At 39.6% G+C, this 18,225-nt stretch overlaps 1 protein-coding gene across 1 annotated transcript in view; it reads right to left on the bottom strand.

The window, feature by feature from the left end:
- MEOX2 (mesenchyme homeobox 2) overlaps window positions 1–18,225 on the bottom strand; it is a 69,919-nt gene that overhangs the window by 12,125 nt on the left and 39,569 nt on the right. Inside the window, exon 2 of the mRNA XM_065399870.1 lies at window positions 6,100–6,272. Within this exon, the coding sequence (XP_065255942.1) occupies window positions 6,100–6,272 (173 nt within the window). The remainder of the gene's footprint in view (window positions 1–6,099; window positions 6,273–18,225) is intronic.

Genomic DNA, 18,225 nt, shown 5'->3' with positions numbered 1-18,225 from the left:
TGGCAAATAGAAGCATTACAGATTTGAACTGTTTATTCCGGTAACCTTAGCTAGCTTGAAGAATTGCAACGTTGCTCCTTTGATTAGCTCTGTGCAAAAAAGATCTTGTGAGGTGGAAAGATCTCCCACTCTTTCTATATTTGGCAGGATCGACCCTATAAAAATGTCCATTTTGCCACACCTCTTATACCCCACTGCAGCTGCTTCCTCTCCTCATCCCACAGTGAGATATTAAAAGTTTGGATGGCGCCTTCTCCAAGTTTATCTGGATGGACAAAAAAGCCAAGAATGCGCTTGTCAAGGTTACAAATATCTAGGGACCTAAGAGATTTTTATACTAACTGGCTCTTCAGAATACATAGAGGCCTGCCAGCTGAAAATTATTAACTGCTGGCTGAGTAGGGGTTGGGAGTGCACTCTATAGGCGATGGAGCAGGAATTATAGGCACCTATATTGTTGGAATTTTTACAGTGTGATGATAGAGCCACCATATGTATTTGAAATGCTCTTGAAGTGCACTCTTAATATCTGGGATTTTGAGATGTCTAAGTAATTTTCTTTGATACTCCTCTTGTAACCCTCAATGATATTTTTTTTTGTTAGGGTGCCATATAAATCATGCTCACTCCTGTTCCATGTTGACATTCTGAATAACGTAGCCTAACATGCAAACAACAAAAAATCAGGACTTGGCTCCTTCACACATTTTTTTTCTGAACATGTCCTTCCACCAGGAATTTATATTTGTGCTGACCTTAGAAGTTGTTTGGAAATTCAATTTGAGCCTTGCTTTGATGCTAGTAGGAAACTTGGCCACTCTTACATGGGCTCTTAAATACGGTAAAACATATGTTTTTCTATTGTTTGTTTTAAGTGCCAGAAAGGTAATTATGAAGTGTTGGGTGGTGATGTCCTGTTTAAGCTGTAACGTATGGTAGAAATTATCATCATGGTCAAGAGGAAGATTGAGCTTTCCTAAGATAATGGGTCCCATAATTTATCTCACATCTGCCACATCTTGGGAACTAACTGAAAGAGGTAACTTTAGGCTGACTGACAATATCTTTCCGCTGTTTATTTTCGCCTCTCTGATGCTGTACAATAATTTGATGTTTGCTTTTTTACAGAATCTTAGTAAAAACAACATATGTAAAGTAATTAATTCCATCAGTGGTTAATTCTGTTCACAAACATAATTTCTTGGTGGAGATGTTTAATACAGCTAATACCCTCTGCTTTTTTTTCTTTGCTGCATTCTCCAACATTAACATTTGATTCTCTATTTGCACAAAGAATGTCATTCCTCCAAGGTCTGAAGACCTTTCAGATATAGATGGGTCTACAGCTGGGGTTGGCATAGGTATTATAAACCACATCTTAACCTAGTCAGAGAGAGTGACTACCATACATCGAACACCATTCTCGGTAAAACAGCCTTTGGCAGAAGTTTTGGGAAATGACAGTATGTGCTACAAATGCCAATGCTCCAGCATGGTCACATCATTCTCAGAAGTACTGCTCTATACCAAGATTACTTCTGGAAACCAGGCCAAATGAGCTGGGCTACATGAGAATGTCTAGCTTTTTACTTAGATTGTATCCCTTTCTCTGAAGAGCTTATTTCCTAGTGTGTGTGTAAAGCACCCAGCACAATAGGCCCCGGATCTCAGTTGGGACTACTAGGTGCTACTGAGGTAATAATAATAACAATAATATGCTAGGGTGTGGATGCTAGTATGGTGTTAACATTCATTCAGTTAACAATGGAATGGAATGTATTTAAGAAATATTCTGATTCTGCACTGAAGAAATGAATATTGATCTCACAGCAGTGTAATCCTGGAGTACGTTCACTGAAGTCAGTATGAGGGGAAAATCAGGTCTGTTGACTCCCTGAATTCCACTCTTGGAGGCTTTCATACAATTTGGAAGTAGAAGACCTGATTCTGGTCTTATTCACACCAGTTTTACACCAGGGTAATTCATCTGATTTCCATGAAGATGTTCCCAATTTACAACAGGGGCAGTGACAGCAAAATTTGCCCCAATATATGCAATTTTCAGAAAGCAAATGGATACTGGAGTGTGCTGCTAGGTTTTAATCCACTTGCCAATCATCTTTTTGTTGTGGACAACAGAGGACAACTTCAGTGCAGTATGTGGCCCCCTCTTTCTTTCTGACTGAAAGGCATAAAGCTATAAGTCATGGTGCTGCTGTGTATTTCCTTCGTGCAGAACCTTTAAAAGCTTTCCCTTCCTGATTGAAACTATCCAGGCCTTTGTGCTAAAATGCTAGGGAAGCACCAGCATTCCCAGCAGCCCAGGTGCCACATGTGATTAACAAGAAGGGTTATGCTCAGATGTTATGTGGATGGGTTCATTATAATTACCTAGAGGTGATCACAAGTATCAATGTCTAGCACTGACATTACACATCTGCTACAAAGTATCCCCTCACATTCCCCTCCATGCTTTGTGTAGCAAAGGAAGTCTGAGGTTTTTCTCTGACCTAACTGTCTCGGAAGACTGCTTTTTCTCCCAATGAACTTCCAAAGACATATGTTCAGATCTAGCTGTCCCTGTACAGTATGTTGAAATAAAAACTTAATTTCCTTTGGAACACAGAATCATCTTATCATATGGTTGTGTCACACCACCCTATAATGCTGGGCTAATTCCGCTGCAGTCGTAGGCACAACTTAATTTAAGTCAGTTGGTTTACCCCGCCAGTGGTGAACTAGTTAAAGGTCATCATGAATTATTATTCAATATTTTATTTGTTGTTACTTACGAGGAAAAATCCACTGTAACTGCCTATACTAAAAAGTTAGGTCGACCCAACTATGTCACTCATGGGTGTGAAAAATCTAAGCCTGACCCTGAAAAGGAATAGGTGGAGGCTCCCAACCTCAGGACATTTACCCGCACCTGTGTCCAGCACAGAGCAAGAGGGAGGGGAGTTGGCACAATATTTTATTCTGTAAACAAAATGGAACGTTGAGCTTATTGGAGCAATCTGACTTGCTAGTGTACAGGTGGCTAAATGTCTAGACATGCTCTGCACATACCACTTTAAACTGTATTAACCATTAAGAAAAATCATACACCTATTTTTGTATTTACTTGTTTCCATTTTCCAGCTGATAATAGCAATTATGAACTCAGCTCAGGCTACTTCCTGGGGATTAGTTACTAGCTGAGATTTCTCCCATCTGATATTAATCCTCAGGAAACACCCTGCATCTCCTTCATCCAGACCTCCAAACTATGGTGTGAATACAAAAAAAGGATTAAATACAAAGGGAAGTGTCATGGGGAAGTAATAAACATGTACTTGGTATTGTATCAGTCTAACAAAAATAAATACACTGACATTTGTTTCATACTATTCTATGGAATCCAGCTATGATTTTTAATTTTAAGACATTCAAGTAGAATTCAGATTTAGATTCCACTGATTCTTTCTGTGCAATCAACTCAGTATTCCTAGTCTCAATTAGTCCAGTCCCTGGCCGGATGAAAGGCAATTTCTTGTAAAGTATATTCTTTTAAATTCCTAAGAGATAAGGAATTAAGGAAAGTGGCTAATGCTGGATCTTTGGATGATCGCATTACATAACAAACACAAATTATGGATCTGTCAAAAGACAAATAGGGAACACTTTGCTACAGTTCTTACTAAAGACTATAATTGAAATCAAGTCTATTGAGTTCAATGGGTGTTTTGCTTGAGAAAGGATGGTAAGATTGAGCCTTTAGAGATCAATATTCCTATTTATTTTTCCCCACCATAATAAATCTCCCTTTGCATTTGATACTAAAGGGCACAAGTTATAAATCTAACAAACATATTTAAATAACAGAAAGTAACTCCACTGGAATGACAAGGGTTTTTTAAGTGTATTCTATTATATTTAGCAAAATTGATGCTATGTGGCATTATCATCTTCATGTTATAAACAAATTACTGACTTCTAGCTGATGTGATGAAATAATAGGTATGCATAATAAAGACAGAGAGGTAAACTTAGAATGCCATTTTATGTACATGTCTTTGAAGTGCACAAAGAAAATCCTGTTTCACTTGCATGTGTGCACACGCATGTATAAAATGGGTCTAGTTTAAATGGAGAGGTACTATTTATAGAAAATGTAAATTAAGTTTTGAATAATTGACCAGTCTTTATTAGCCTCTCATGTTTAGAGTTTCATGAAGCATGGTCTTATTTCTGGGCAGACCACCAAAATTAGTTAGCATGAATGTTACTGCATATTGTAAAATGTCTCTCTCATATATATAACATCCCTGTACCCACTGTCTAATGCATTCCAGCTAGCGATCAGACATTTTGCATAGGATCGGGTCAGCCTGCTAATACCTTTAGGTTCTTATACTGCACACATCAGCATGCTATCTGAGTACCTATTGATTTTAATTTCAGATATAATTTAAGTTATTCCTCAGGGGAGGAAGGTTACAACAAACTCGGGTATGTAATCAGGCCAGGACAAAAGGCTTTCAACTAACAATATTATTGTATGGAAGATTAGATTTAGTTGTGTCAAGACTTCTGGATGTTTCTGAAAATGTACACATTTAAACATTAATGTGTTGGGCCTGGATTCTGCAAACACTTAAGTGCATGCTTAACTAAAACACATGACTAATTCCACTGAAGTCAATGTGACTACGGACAAAAAAAAGTTAAGTATGTGCTTAGGTGTTTGCAGAATGAGGGCTTGGAGAGCAGGAAACTGAGAAAAGTGATGAGAAATTCTATACAGCTGAAGAAGTGAGGTTTTTACCCACGAAAGCTTATGCCCAAATAAATCTGTTAGTCTTTAAGGTGCCACCAGACTTCTTGTTTTTGGAGAAATTCCATTGTCTCCTCCTACTTCACAGAACAGGGTAAGATGACAGGATGGTAAAGGTTTGTACTCTGTCCATTCTGGTGCTCCCACGGGTGCTGTCACATTTGGAACTGCACTACTGGTAATGTGAGAATGGAAAATTTCCCCCCAAAAGATTAGCATAGATGCAGCCAGAATATGGTGAATAGTTGGGTAAATTTCCATTTGAGTTGAAGGAGCTGAGCTTTTAAGCAAAAAGGGAATAACTAAATGAAGCTTTGTGTTTCAGGAGTATCAAAGCACCTTTTCTGGGAGTTCAGATGCAATTCCCACTGATTCTGTTTCCTTCTCAACCCTCTCATCCCTGCCTCAGAGACTGACAATAAGGGGGGTTTGCTCTCTTTTAAACCATTTTTTAAAGTTTTTTTTTTAAATGTCATTTTTTCTTTTCATGAATAACTGGGTTAAAAGCGTATAGCTTGAAGAGAACAGAGTTGTCATCAAAACATTGCAGGTGTGAAAAGTAACACACTGCTTACTATGCTTCAAATGGAAACTTTAGTTATGGTTTGGCCATTCTGTGATGTCTTCCTTCCCACTCTAGTAGATTGTTCTGTGATTTTTCACGATTCAGAGAGCAGATAGGTGGTAGACAGCTGTCACAATGCCTGTAAATATTTAGCCACAAACCATTGCACAGAATAGAAGACTGGATGTATTTTAAGTAGAGATGCATTGGGCAACCTGAAAATCCATTTATTCCATTCTGGCAGATACACTCAGGGCTGGCTCCAGGCACCAGCCTGGCAAGCAGGTGCTTGGGGCGGCCACTCCGGAGAGGGGCGGCACGTCCAGCTATTCGGCGGCAATTCGGCGGATGGTCCCTCACTCCCGCTCGGAGTGAAGGACCTCCCGCCGAATTGCCGCCGCAGATCGCGATCGCGGCTTTTTTTTTTTTTTTTTTTTTTGGCTGCTTGGGGCGGCCAAAACCCTGGAGCCGGCCCTGGATACACTTCTTGACTCATTGACGTTAAACATCTGTTTCAATGGGTTAACTGAATTTATAAATATCTGTTCACAGCAACACTGTCATGCAGTATAAATGTGTGTCATTTTAACATTACCTGTAATTTTTTTCATTTTACACATTAGCATATCTATGGGCAAATCAGCTGGGGAGAGTGCCTGCTGCTGGTAGTTTTAAATATTAAACAAACACTTTAAAATCCATTACTTTCCATCAGTACCTGTCTTTCAGTGAGGTCCAGATTTACAGCTATCTCATATCTCCTCAGCCTGGTCAGGTAGTTATGATGGGCAAATTCTGCTTCTAGCTCTCTGATTTGCTCCTTGGTAAAGGCTGTCCTTTCCTTCCTAGGCTTACTGTTGACCTCTGATTTGTAATTTCCTTCCTGGGAATCTGAAACAAAGGAGAGATACAAGTGAAAGTTATGACAAGGGTGTGATTTATTAGGAACTAAACCTCACAGATTAAGGCTGTGCTCATCCTCTACATGAGCACCTCAAAAACTGCCCTGCCCTGGAATAGCAGAAGCACACTGGCTTTGGTACTAATGGACCCTCCACTGCCACAGAGCAGAGTAGCAGGTGTTTTCCCAAGAATCCTGAATGTAACTAAGGAACTAGCACTGAATAGGATGAATCTTCTGGCTAGTGACCTACTGGATGGCATGTCAAGGGTTGGCTCTATTCTATTATTTCACTAACATGTCAAACAAAGCTATCCCTATCAGAGGGGACATTTTCAATTTTATCCAATTACAGCTTTACAGAAATAAAATAAATAAGAGAAGAACATGTGAAATCCAGTCAACAGCATGATGATGAAATGGATGCGCACTGACTGCAGAATCATAGGGTGCTGCCCCCTAGCATGCCCAGAAGTAGACATTCCATGAACCCCTAAACTTTTAGATATGCAATAGAAAGTAGTGCTGCCACCATAGCCCATACCCTAAACTATTCGTGCTGCAGATGCAGGTAAATTATCATTTCTGCCATTATCACAACAGTGAAAATCCTCTCACAACCCTCATAGTTTCAGTTACTCTCACAGCAAAGTATCAGGGGTCTGATGCAAAGCTACTAAGTCAATGAGTCTTTCCATTCTCATCAATGGGCTTTGGACCAGGCCCCATTTGAATAAATACTATGATCTGATTGTCGAAGTTCCTAAAGTTTTGTCCCATAAAATGTCTTTTGCTCTATCTTTTTCAAATCTGGGCATGTCACAATACCTGCAAGTTCAATTTTAGTAGGCGTGCAGCATGAGAATCATTGGTCAACTCCTGGCCTCCTGAACCATCTCAAAAATGTCACAGATACATTCACACTTCAGCTGCTGATTTAAATAGAAACCTACATCAATTTCCAAATGGACAGACGCATAAGCAGTCTCTCTATGACGTTCTATGTCAGATGACTCATCAGCATGCTTGAAATAGCCTACCGGACCACTGAGCCCAATAACAAAACTACTAACAATTATGCAGGTTTATAAGAGTAGAATGAGGTGAGTTTGGGGTCATTATTACCCTGTTGCTTGAAAAAACAATCAGTGGCTTTTATGCAAATTAGTAAGAAATCTTAATGAATGATTCAATGCTACAGTCACAGGTTTATGCTGCCAAAGGTGATAGGTTCAAATCCCAATGGAGTAATTTAAAGAACAAAACAAAACCCAAAATCAGTGATACCATGGTGGTGGCCAGGATATAAGAATGTAAACTGAATAGGGGGAAATGTTTTTATTTGATGCAAAACATAAATTTCCAGTATGGATGAGACTGTGTCCTGTCCCTGTGCAGTTGAGAAGGTGAGAGTAGAGTGGAGAGAGGTAAAAAACAGCCTTCTTCCACGGCTTCACTGCAAGCAAAAGAGCTGGACAAAACTTAAGTCCCTGTTCTCAGAGGAGCACAGCTCCTTCCTAATAACCCAGGGTGCAAATTACCTCAAAGATGGCAGGAAGGAACCTGAGTCATGTTCCCCTCTTCCTTCTGTACTAGCCCGCAGAGTGTGTTGCATCAGCCAATTGGGGGCATCACCAGGAAGCATAATTCCCTCCAAAATTTTCAGCATGCTGGCATGCACACTGCATTTCCTTCCTGGAGTTGCTCCTCAACTGCTGCAGCTCTGCCACACCCCAATTCAGGTCCATGTGTAATTTACAAATCTCATTCCATGTGTTTGAATCCTTATACGAGTACTCTCCATGTATCAGTTTAGATGGAAGTCTAAACCATCTTTTTAGGATTATAAGTGATAGTTACACTTAGAATCATAGAAATGTAGGACTGGAAGGGACCTCGAGAGGTCATCTAGTACAGTCCCCTGCACTCATGGCAGGACTAAGTATCATCAAGACAATCCCTGACAGGTGTTTGCCGATCCTGCTCTTAAAGATCTCCAATAATGGCGATTCCACAACCTCCCTGGGCTATTTATTCCAGTGCTTAACCACCCTGACAGTTAGGAAGTTTTTCCTAATATCCAACCTAAACTGCTCTTGCTGCAATTTTAGCCCATTGTTTCTTGTCCTATCCTCAGAGGTTAAGGAGAACAATTTTTCTCCCTCCTCCTTGTAACTACCTTTTATGTACTTGAAAACTGTTATGTCCTTCTCAGTCTTCTCTTCTTCAGGCTAAACAAACCCAATTTTTTCAATCTTCCCTCATAGGTCATGTTTTCTAGACCTTTAATCATTTTTGTTGCTCTTCTCTTGACTTTCTCCAATTTTCTGAAATGTGGCGCCCAGAACTGGACACAATACTCCAGTTGAGGGCTAATCAGCGCGGAGTAGAGCGGAAGGATACTTCTCATATCTTGCTTACAACACTTCTGCTAATACATCCCAGAATGATGTTTGCTTTTTTTTGCTACAGTGTTACACTGCTGACTAATATTTAGCTTGTGATCACTATGACCTCCAGATCCCTTTCTGCAGTACTCCTTCCTGGGCAGTCATTTCCCATTTTGTACGTGTGCAGCTGATTGTTCCTTCCTAAGTGGAGTACTTTGCATTTGTCCTTATTGAATTTCAGACCATTTCTCCAGTTTGTCCAGACCACTTTGAATTTTAATCCTATCCTCCAAAGCACTTGCAACCCCTTCCAGCTTGATATTGTCCACAAACTTTATAAGTGTATTCTCTTTGCCATTATCTAAATCATTGATGAAGATATTGAACAGAACCGGACCCAGAACTGATCCCTGAGGGACCCCACTTGATATGCCCTTCCAGCTTGATTCTGAACCAATGATAACTACTCTCTGGGAACAGTTTTACAACCAGTTATGCACCCACCTTATAGTAGCTCCTTCAAGGTTGTATTTCCCTAGTTTGTTTATGAGAAAGTCATGAGAGGCAGTATCAAAAGCCTTACTGAAGTTAAGATATGCAACATCTACCACTTCCCCTCTATCCAGAAGGCTTGTTACCCTGTCAAAGAAAGCTATTGGGTTGGTTTGACATGATTTGTTCTTGACCAATCCATGCTGATTGTTACTTATCACCTTATTATCTTCTAGGTATTTGCAAATTGATTGCTTAATTATTTGCTCCATTATCTTTGCAGGTACGGAAGTTAAGCTGACTGGTCTGTAATTCACTGGGTTGTCCTTATTTCCCTTTTTATAGATTGGCTCTGTATTTGCTCTTTTCCAGTCCTCTGGAATCTCTCCCATCTTCCATGACTTTTAGAAGATAATCGCTAATAGCTCAGATGCTTTCTCAGTCAGTTCCTTGAGTATTCTAGGATGAATTTCATCAGGCCTTGGTGACTTGTTGCACAAGCATGAACTCTTTCCTTATATATCTCTGAACATACATTGATCCTACATGAACAGCAGCAATGTTGTTCATAAGGTTGATAACCACAATGGTAGTTTGATTGTGGAATATTTAAGCACTGCTTCATGCTTTAATATTAAACACTGAAGCTTGGTCTACAGTAGAAAATGTATACTGATACAACTATATCAGTGGCGGGGTGTCATGTTTTTACTGATGCAGTTATAAGACACTTTTATATTCATATAACTGTGGTGATACTAGGGCTTACACCAGTGTAGCTTATTTCAGTCCTGAACCAGAATAAGTTATACTGGTATATGCACTTTTACACTGGTATGACTATGTCCACAGTAGGTGGGTTTTGGCACTTTAACTCTACCAGTATAGTTTAAACGGCAAAATTTCCAATGTAGAGAAGCCCTAATTCAAGGCAGTTAATAGTGACCTCCTGCAGAAGGGGTAATGCTCAGGACGTAAAGGCCATAAACGAGGTGTCTTTTCATCTTGATACATGCAGTATGTCTTCCAATTATGGTAAAAGGAATATTATGAGGAGAGAGAGAGGAGGCAACTCTAAGAGCACCCCCTAGTGTGCACACATATTAATCAGTAGGAAGAATCATTTTGATTAAAATCCTTTGAATAACACTGAGTTCCTGTGAAAAAATATCCCTCCCCTTTTGCAGGGCATGAGCTCTAAGATTGACAGAATGAAGAATGTGTCCAAAGCCTCTAAGACTTTTTTGATCTGAGAAGAATACTTCGTAGTACCACCTATAGTTAAGCAGAAAGTAACTCTTGGTGCCATGGCAATTGGGAAAGACACTGATGGCAATTGTTTACTGCAAGCATATGGATCATCACAGAGAACAGTAAATGAACTAAGAATGCAGAACAACCTTAATGATAAAAAATACATCTCAGTGAGACAAGTCATCCTTTGGATAATGGTATTTGTAGGTCAAAGTCAAAGCTTTATGTTTTAAACTTGTGAAAGTCAGGAATTCTGAATCTAAATCCCAAGCCCCTGGGATACTGGGGCACAAAGAGACAAATGTAACTGTCACACAAGCACCTAAGAAGTGTTTGTCCTAATCATGCTTGCTAGCATGCAGCCTGAATGGGTGGATTTAGGACAGCCAGTAACATTAGCCCTCGCAGATCCTGTGAGAAACTAAAGTTGCTGGGGCAACTTGTTATTTAGACATTCCTACCATTACTGGATACTAGTAAATGTCACACTGTACATTTTTGGCAGCAGTAGTTCTGTCAGCAGTATGTTTTCATTGGCAGATTGGCACACTGGTAAAGTCTGCATTTTTGTGAGGTTTTTTTGTTTTGTTTTTTGGCATCTCACTGAGTGCTGATGTCATTGAGGGTTCAGTGTTTGGCAAAGTATGCTTTAACTGGCCTTCACACTGGAAGCATCCAACATGGTGTGCAAATCAATGAATACGTTTCACGGCTTGTCATGCACCCCTTTCTTTGGCTGGGCCCAGCACTCTAGAGTCTGGATTGTCTTGTTTGGTGATCCTTCATGCACACACTGATTGAAAGAGCACAGCCTAAGCCTGTTTACATTTCATATAATGACAGTTATAGTTATCTACCAATAGGGCACCTTAAATTAAATTTGTTTGGCTGCAGTACCAGCAGAAAAACCATTGCATCTTAAGGAAGAATTCAAATCACTTTTGCCACAGCTACTACAGCTAATAAGGGTTTTGGCTGCTTGGGGTTTTCTATGGTGCTTATCACAGTAATCTTTAGGTGCTAGAGTCATATATTCTAGAGATGACAGATTAATTAATTTTTCTTTGTACTCATTGCTAGTAGCCATAAGAATGTTCAGTGAACACAAGGAAGGACCCGATCATTAACTTCTAGTTGCTAGTCTTTTCATTGTGCCAACATTTACCCTCTTCATGTCACTGGAAATGCTGAGAGAACTCAGACTAAGTTATAATTTGTTATTAATAATCTGACTGAAGTAGTTCATCTTTTGTATATTTCCTGATTAATCTGATTTCATAAACATAGGCCTGAGAAAAATGTTAAATTGTGTTTAATTTATTTTAAACATTTATATCTTCTATAGCACTATGTGATGTTCAAAGAACCTTGAGGAAAAACACATGATAAATACAAATAAAACTAAATGCTAAAATTGGAAAAGTACATAGAAACGTTAGACACCAAGCATGCGCCTCTTAGTAACTACGTTTACACAACAGAATGATTAAACTTCTAGGGACTGTGTCGAAACAAAGGTTTGGATGTCACTCAAGTTTCAAACTGTATGGCTTGATTCTGAAATTTAGTTAGTTAAATGCCCACAAGGTGTATACCAGTGTGTTTATTTACGAGTAGTTTAAGATAATTACACAGCATAATAATTATGCTGGCAAAGAGTCAGTCAATGGGGTTTTGCGTAGCATTTTAAAGCATCCAAAAAAATAAATACTCAAAAATTCAGGCATTGAAAATGTGGTGGATTCAGAAGGTGTCATGTCAATTATAAACTCCTACAGACATTTGATTTTCTCTCTGCTTCAGTGCTTTTTATTGTGGTTTATGCACAAATCTCTCTTTTTCTCCCCATTAATTCCAGGCTACTCAGAATAATGTTTTTTGGACTTGTTACTAATATAAACTTTGGTTGTTTTAATTTCCATAGTAGTAAATCAAGGGGTGTTTTTTTTCTGGAATGCTTCTTTTTAACAGTCTCTAAAAAGGAAAGATTGGGAGATCCCACTTTTTCTGTTACCTTAAGGACTATGTTCATATCACCTGACTAGTTTCTCTTTGGTGGAAAATGGGTGGGAAACTTGGAAGAGATTTTTGGCAGATTTCATGTCAGCTTACATCTGTTTTGCAGCTGCTGCAATTGAGGCAAAAAAAAAAACAACAAAAAAAAAACCACCCTCAATTTTCTTTTACTGGCTAGAGCCTATTCCAAATGGTAGGTATAGAGGCAGAGAACAAAGTCTAGTGGGAACCTAAATTCCCCCCCCCCCCAAACACAAAATATTTACATCTGGTTCATAACACGTTACGTAAAATACAGTAATCTATATTGTGTGTCGACCCCACCCTCAAACTCAGGCATACTTTCAGAAAATGTAGGCCAGTATTCAGATACTGGTTGGTTGACAGTCTTTCTTTTGTAAACCTTTGCTCTTTGGGACTATGCTAATACAAATAGTCTGACACTATTGTGAAACATATAAATCACCCTCTAAGGATTGTTCCTGTCTGGTTTTTAGAACACCAAGTCTATAATTTCACCCAGTACAGTAGGATGTGTTAGTTCACTGGTGGCAGAACGTGCTATCTGGAAAAATATCATTAAGGCATGACTGATTGTATGGTGGCTTGCTTGAGGGTAGGGACATTACCATTGGTTAAATTATTGGTATATTGTTTAACAAAGACTAGGAAAAAAATTATGAAAGACCATCTCTATCTGTGCTACTCTGACACAAAAGTTAGCTTCCTATTTTACTCTAAAGAAACATTGTTCTCAACCTCATTCATATTGTACTACCAAAATTCCGGTATCTCTTCCCAGCAGCGTTACATCAGTGAAATAAATACTCATACCACATATGCTTTAGACCCTGGTAAAAATGGAGTAATGCAGTGGTAAATCTGCCCCACAGTATGTAGAAAGCATATGAATTCCCTGTTGGCAATTTCTTCTCCATGAATAGCACCCATCTTGATACCCTGGCTTTTGAGGCGTAACTGAAAGAAGGCTACTAACACAAGAACAAATATTTACTTTGTGCCACATTATTTATTTACTGCACTCCGCCAGCATGCTCAACCCAGCAGTAATGTAAAAAGATCCTGCTCTAAAGAGGACCAAGTCAAAATCATATGTAAAAACTTAAAAAGTGTGCACCCTTTGCTTAGCTTCTTTCAGCAACAGGCCAAACCCTGGCTTTATGGATGGAAGTGGACTTTCAGTTAGTATTTGCAATACAAAGAATTCTGCATGCAAGAATAATCAAAAATAAATAAAACTGCTGGTTTTTCATTAGAGGTTTCACAGATAGTTGCCTGGTTAGCTAGGGTCGGATTGTGATACCGATACTCATACTGAGTAGTATGTTATTTAAATTAAATTAATGGAGATATCCTATCTCCTAGAACTGGAAGGGACCTTGAAAGGTCATTGAGTCCAGCCCCCTGCCTTCACTAGCAGGACCAAGTACTGATTTTGCCCCAGATCCCTAAGTGACCCCCTCAAGGATTGAACTCACAACCCTGGGTTTAGCAGGCCAATGCTCAAACCACTGAGCTATCCCTCCCCCCCATTTCACTGGGACAACTCAAGGAGAAGTGTACTTACTATTCAACAGGAAAAAGGCCCCTCAGAATTTGGCCCCTAAAATTTTCTTTTTTAAGGGCTGGATTGTGTAACTCTTACTCATATTGATAAACATCTACTTCTCCAACTAGTCTCATTGAAATTTGTGGGCTCTCTAATGTGACAAAGCACTTGCCAACACAAAAATTGCACAATCTATTCCCACATGTATATTTCATTGTAACTTTACTGTGATGTTGTATAAACCAAATACTCTTAATTGCATACTTTCTTATAATGGTCTTCAAGTGCTTGTAGAGTGCAACTACTACACGCTGTTTACTTTAAAATGGAGCAATCTATACAAATATCTTATCATGACAATCTTGTTACTTCATTGTGACTTAACATTGCATGAAGGAGTGTTCCTTTCTAGCTTAATTCCTCTACAGTCACTTAAACCACTATGTTGTAAACAAAAGCTTTATAGATTCTAAACATCAACAGGACTCTACAGTGTTATGTCGTTCAGTGCCAAATACCTATTACTTTTTTCTAAGATATTAACCGCATAAAACTTAATGAAAATTTAGTTTGTTTCCTGGATAAGTATCTTCAAAAATTATAAAATTGAAATACATTCTTCTTCCCCTAACAAATGTAAAGGACTGCACATTTTAGTGGCAGGTTTTTTTTTTTACTCTGCATGGCCTGACCACTTCTGATATTTTAGCTTTGCATAGTCCCTGTCTACATGATAATATGAAATGCTCTATTTTTTCAGTGTACAAGCAAAACATTGGCATATAGTCCCAGTTTAGACCCTATTGTTTTGCCAGTGACTACAACAGGAGCAGAACTGGGCCCACAGTTTGAAACTGACTGTTGCTGGTTGCATTATTTACACCATATGGGATGCCACGCAAAAGGTTTATGAAAAGCGTAGGAGGCAGACTGAGTTCTTGTATGAGTTTTAAATAAAGGGCTAAACTATGCAAAAGCTGATGGGTAAACCATTAGTTGCCCAGCAAACTTTCCCACTTTCCTCTTGCAAGCAGGTTTACTAAACCCTGCTATATCTCTGAATCTTGAGATACTAATTTAAAAACGAGCAAGCAACTTGCATTCCTTTTGAATACATCCACTCTGTAGAAATAATAACTCATACTCTCACCTGGTGTAAATCAGGGTGGCTTCACTGAAGTTAATGGAGTTGCACTGATTTATATTGCTGTGTACAGGCAGTACAGACTAGCTGATCCGAGAGCATCATAAAAAGTATAAAGTCTCAAACTGGTCAATAATACTGAAGACGTTGCTGGAGCAGCAATTTACCACATATGTTCACAGAATTCTTCTTTGAAATATTTGAATAAACAACTTCTCCTCCATTACCATAATTCACAACCCTGCATGTGAAAATGGGCAGATCTGCACAGTAGCATTTGTAGGATGTCAAAATTACAAGAAATCTTCTTTTCATACTAATTAAAGCAAACACGTATTGGCTTATTGAGCTAATGCTTTCTAAACCAGCCTGTGACAATTTACAATTTAAAAGACAGCCTCATATCCCCTCTCCATAAAACCATAAATCGACTCAGCAAAATGTGGATATTTGGAAACATACTATAAGCTTTCCTATGCCATTACCTACCTTCCAAGGCAGCCAACATTTTTCGTTATCACTGCCTCCTGAAAGTGGCAGTCCAGGAATTACATTACAGTGTTGGAAACACTGATTCACTACCGTTGTGATGTCTAGGCTTTTAGGAGTACCTGCAGTACCTATGTGGAATGGGTGTATTTCTATCAGTTCAAGTTATCATCCAACTACATCTGTATATCACATATATCAGGTGTGGCCAAACTGTGGCTTGGGAGCTACATGCGGCTCTTTTTCAGTTATAATGCGGCTCGTGGAGCCTCCCATGCCTCCCGCCATTCTCCACCTACCAGACTTGTTGGGGGAACTCGGGGTTTCTGCCCCGCGACAGGATGGTGGAGTTAGAGGCTTCTGCCACGCAGGGAGGGGGGAAGTCTCGGGGTTTTAGCCCTGTGCCCCAGCAGGGGCCACGCCACGGGGCAGATTGTGCGTGTCTTTTGGCTCTCAAACTTCTGAAGATTATCGTATGTGGCTCAGAGGGTTAGTAAATTTGGCCACCCCGACATATATGTTTTATCTATTGCTTCAATCCTGCAAACACTTAAGCCTGTGCCTGCTTGATGTGGCGCTCTGTCCCCCTCCAGTGGCATCTAGCCCAGCTAGTGATTGATGAGTCTGCTACAGCCTTGGCTAAGAGCCATGTGGCTCATGCATTTAGCTTCAGAGGTCCCAAATTCAATCCAGCCCGCTGAAGACCAGGGTCTGTCGGCCTTACACATGACTTAACTCATGTGAGGAGCGCCACTGAAGTCAATTGGATTACTCACACGAGTGATGTTACACACAAGCTTAACTGTTTGCAGGACTGGCGGTGCTGTTATTTGAAAAGTCTTGTAAATTAATGGAAACACATGTAGTTTGATTATAAAGGTTCTCTTTGCTCTCTCCCTCTCTTTTACACACAGTGTGGACTGCATCTTAATAGGGAGATTGTATAGTGGAACCTCTAACTGCCATTTGGGATTGTGGGGACAACCTTCCTCCCATTGACAATTGTATCACGTCTGAGTCTCTGTGGAGATTGTTGATATTAAGATCATATTTATTTTTATTGTTAGTTGTCTTTAAAGTCATTTTGGCAGCTGGAAATAAGGAAAGCTAGTACTATGTGACCAACCATCTCTCCACCGACAACCAGCAAGTCCTAATGAGTAAAGATTGGTCTAGCAGTGTATGTGAAATAAGAAAGGTTTGCTTAGGTGCATATGAAAGGCTGCACATGGAAGACTTCCACAAGACAGACACATGACCTAACATAACCTAGTTCTACAAAACGTACAGTATGAAGTAGAAAGAATTAAAAAATAATTCTAAGTATACAAACCCTTTACCGTTTTCTATTAAACAGCTTCCTACTTAAAAATAAAATTATGGTGTATTTTACTGATGCTTCCTCTGAATAAACAAAAAAATTTCTAAAGGGAGAAAATGGTAGTTAAAATAGTATTTTTGATTATTTAAAGAACCAAAACATAAGGGAATAAAGGAAGATGTAAACTGTACAAACACGATAACTGTATCCTGTTTTATACTTCTTTGTACCAACACTAGCATTTTTCGGTTATGTTTATAGAGAATCTAAGTTTACATTATGCCACGTATGAAGGTTAAAACTGATTTTCCCTTATGGTGAATTTCTGGAACTAGTTCAAATCTTGCATTGCTTATTATTTTTATTTATTTTACATACACACACACACCCTGCAAAAGGATCTGTGTGAGCAAATCCTTATGCCCCTCCATCAAGTCCCACTGAAATCAATGAGACTCCGGGGGGGCATAAGGAAATTCACTATCTGCAGGATCAGAGGCATCTAGTGTGTGCATTGCTTTGACAGCTGGTATCTAGTAAATGGGCTTGAGGCAGGATACAGGTTACCCATGCAGCTACCCTACTGCTGCAGCTAATAGGTATAGCAGTGGCTGCAACCTGCTGCACCCATCTACTCAGGGTTTGTGGCCAGTTTATGGTCCTACTGACTAGTCTCCAGGCCTGTCCACACCCTAAGCTCCTGCAGAGTTTTGACGAGAAGTTAAACTTCATGGCATGCAGGAGGGTGTGGAGCATCCCTGAGTCCCATCACCAGACAGCAGAAACAGTGAGTACACGAGAGACTGGTTGCTATCCAAAGGGGATACTTCCACCTTGAAAGGAGATTGGAAATGAAGAGGGGTACAATGACCCCAAAGATTATCCATACCTCACTAGACAAATGCAGCAGGTGCAGAAATGGAGATGGATGAAAGAGTGTTCTCCTTTAGTCTTCAGAGCAAAAAAATCTGATGAGATCTCTTTTGCAGGAGCCATACCAGCACTTTAAGGGTCCTGCCTCACGCTCTGTACATTGAGGGAGTCAGACTTTTCTCCAGCATGGCTCGTGGAGAATCTAGGGTACTATGACCCACAGGGAGAGGTCTGGTCCCAGTTTAGAAAGAGAACCAAGTGTACACTGCATAGAACTTGTTTACATGATCGCTCCTTCCTCTCAGCAATTCCACATCTCCCTGATGGAAAGCTGGGTTTTATTTATTTATTTTTTTTAATTTATTTTTTTCCATTTTGGGCTCACACAGCAGAG

Source organism: Emys orbicularis, chromosome 2, assembly GCF_028017835.1.
Source record: "Emys orbicularis isolate rEmyOrb1 chromosome 2, rEmyOrb1.hap1, whole genome shotgun sequence".
Lineage (NCBI taxonomy): Eukaryota > Metazoa > Chordata > Testudines > Emydidae > Emys > Emys orbicularis.
Note: the sequence above shows the minus strand (reverse complement) of the source record. Positions and strands in the feature narration are given on the sequence as shown.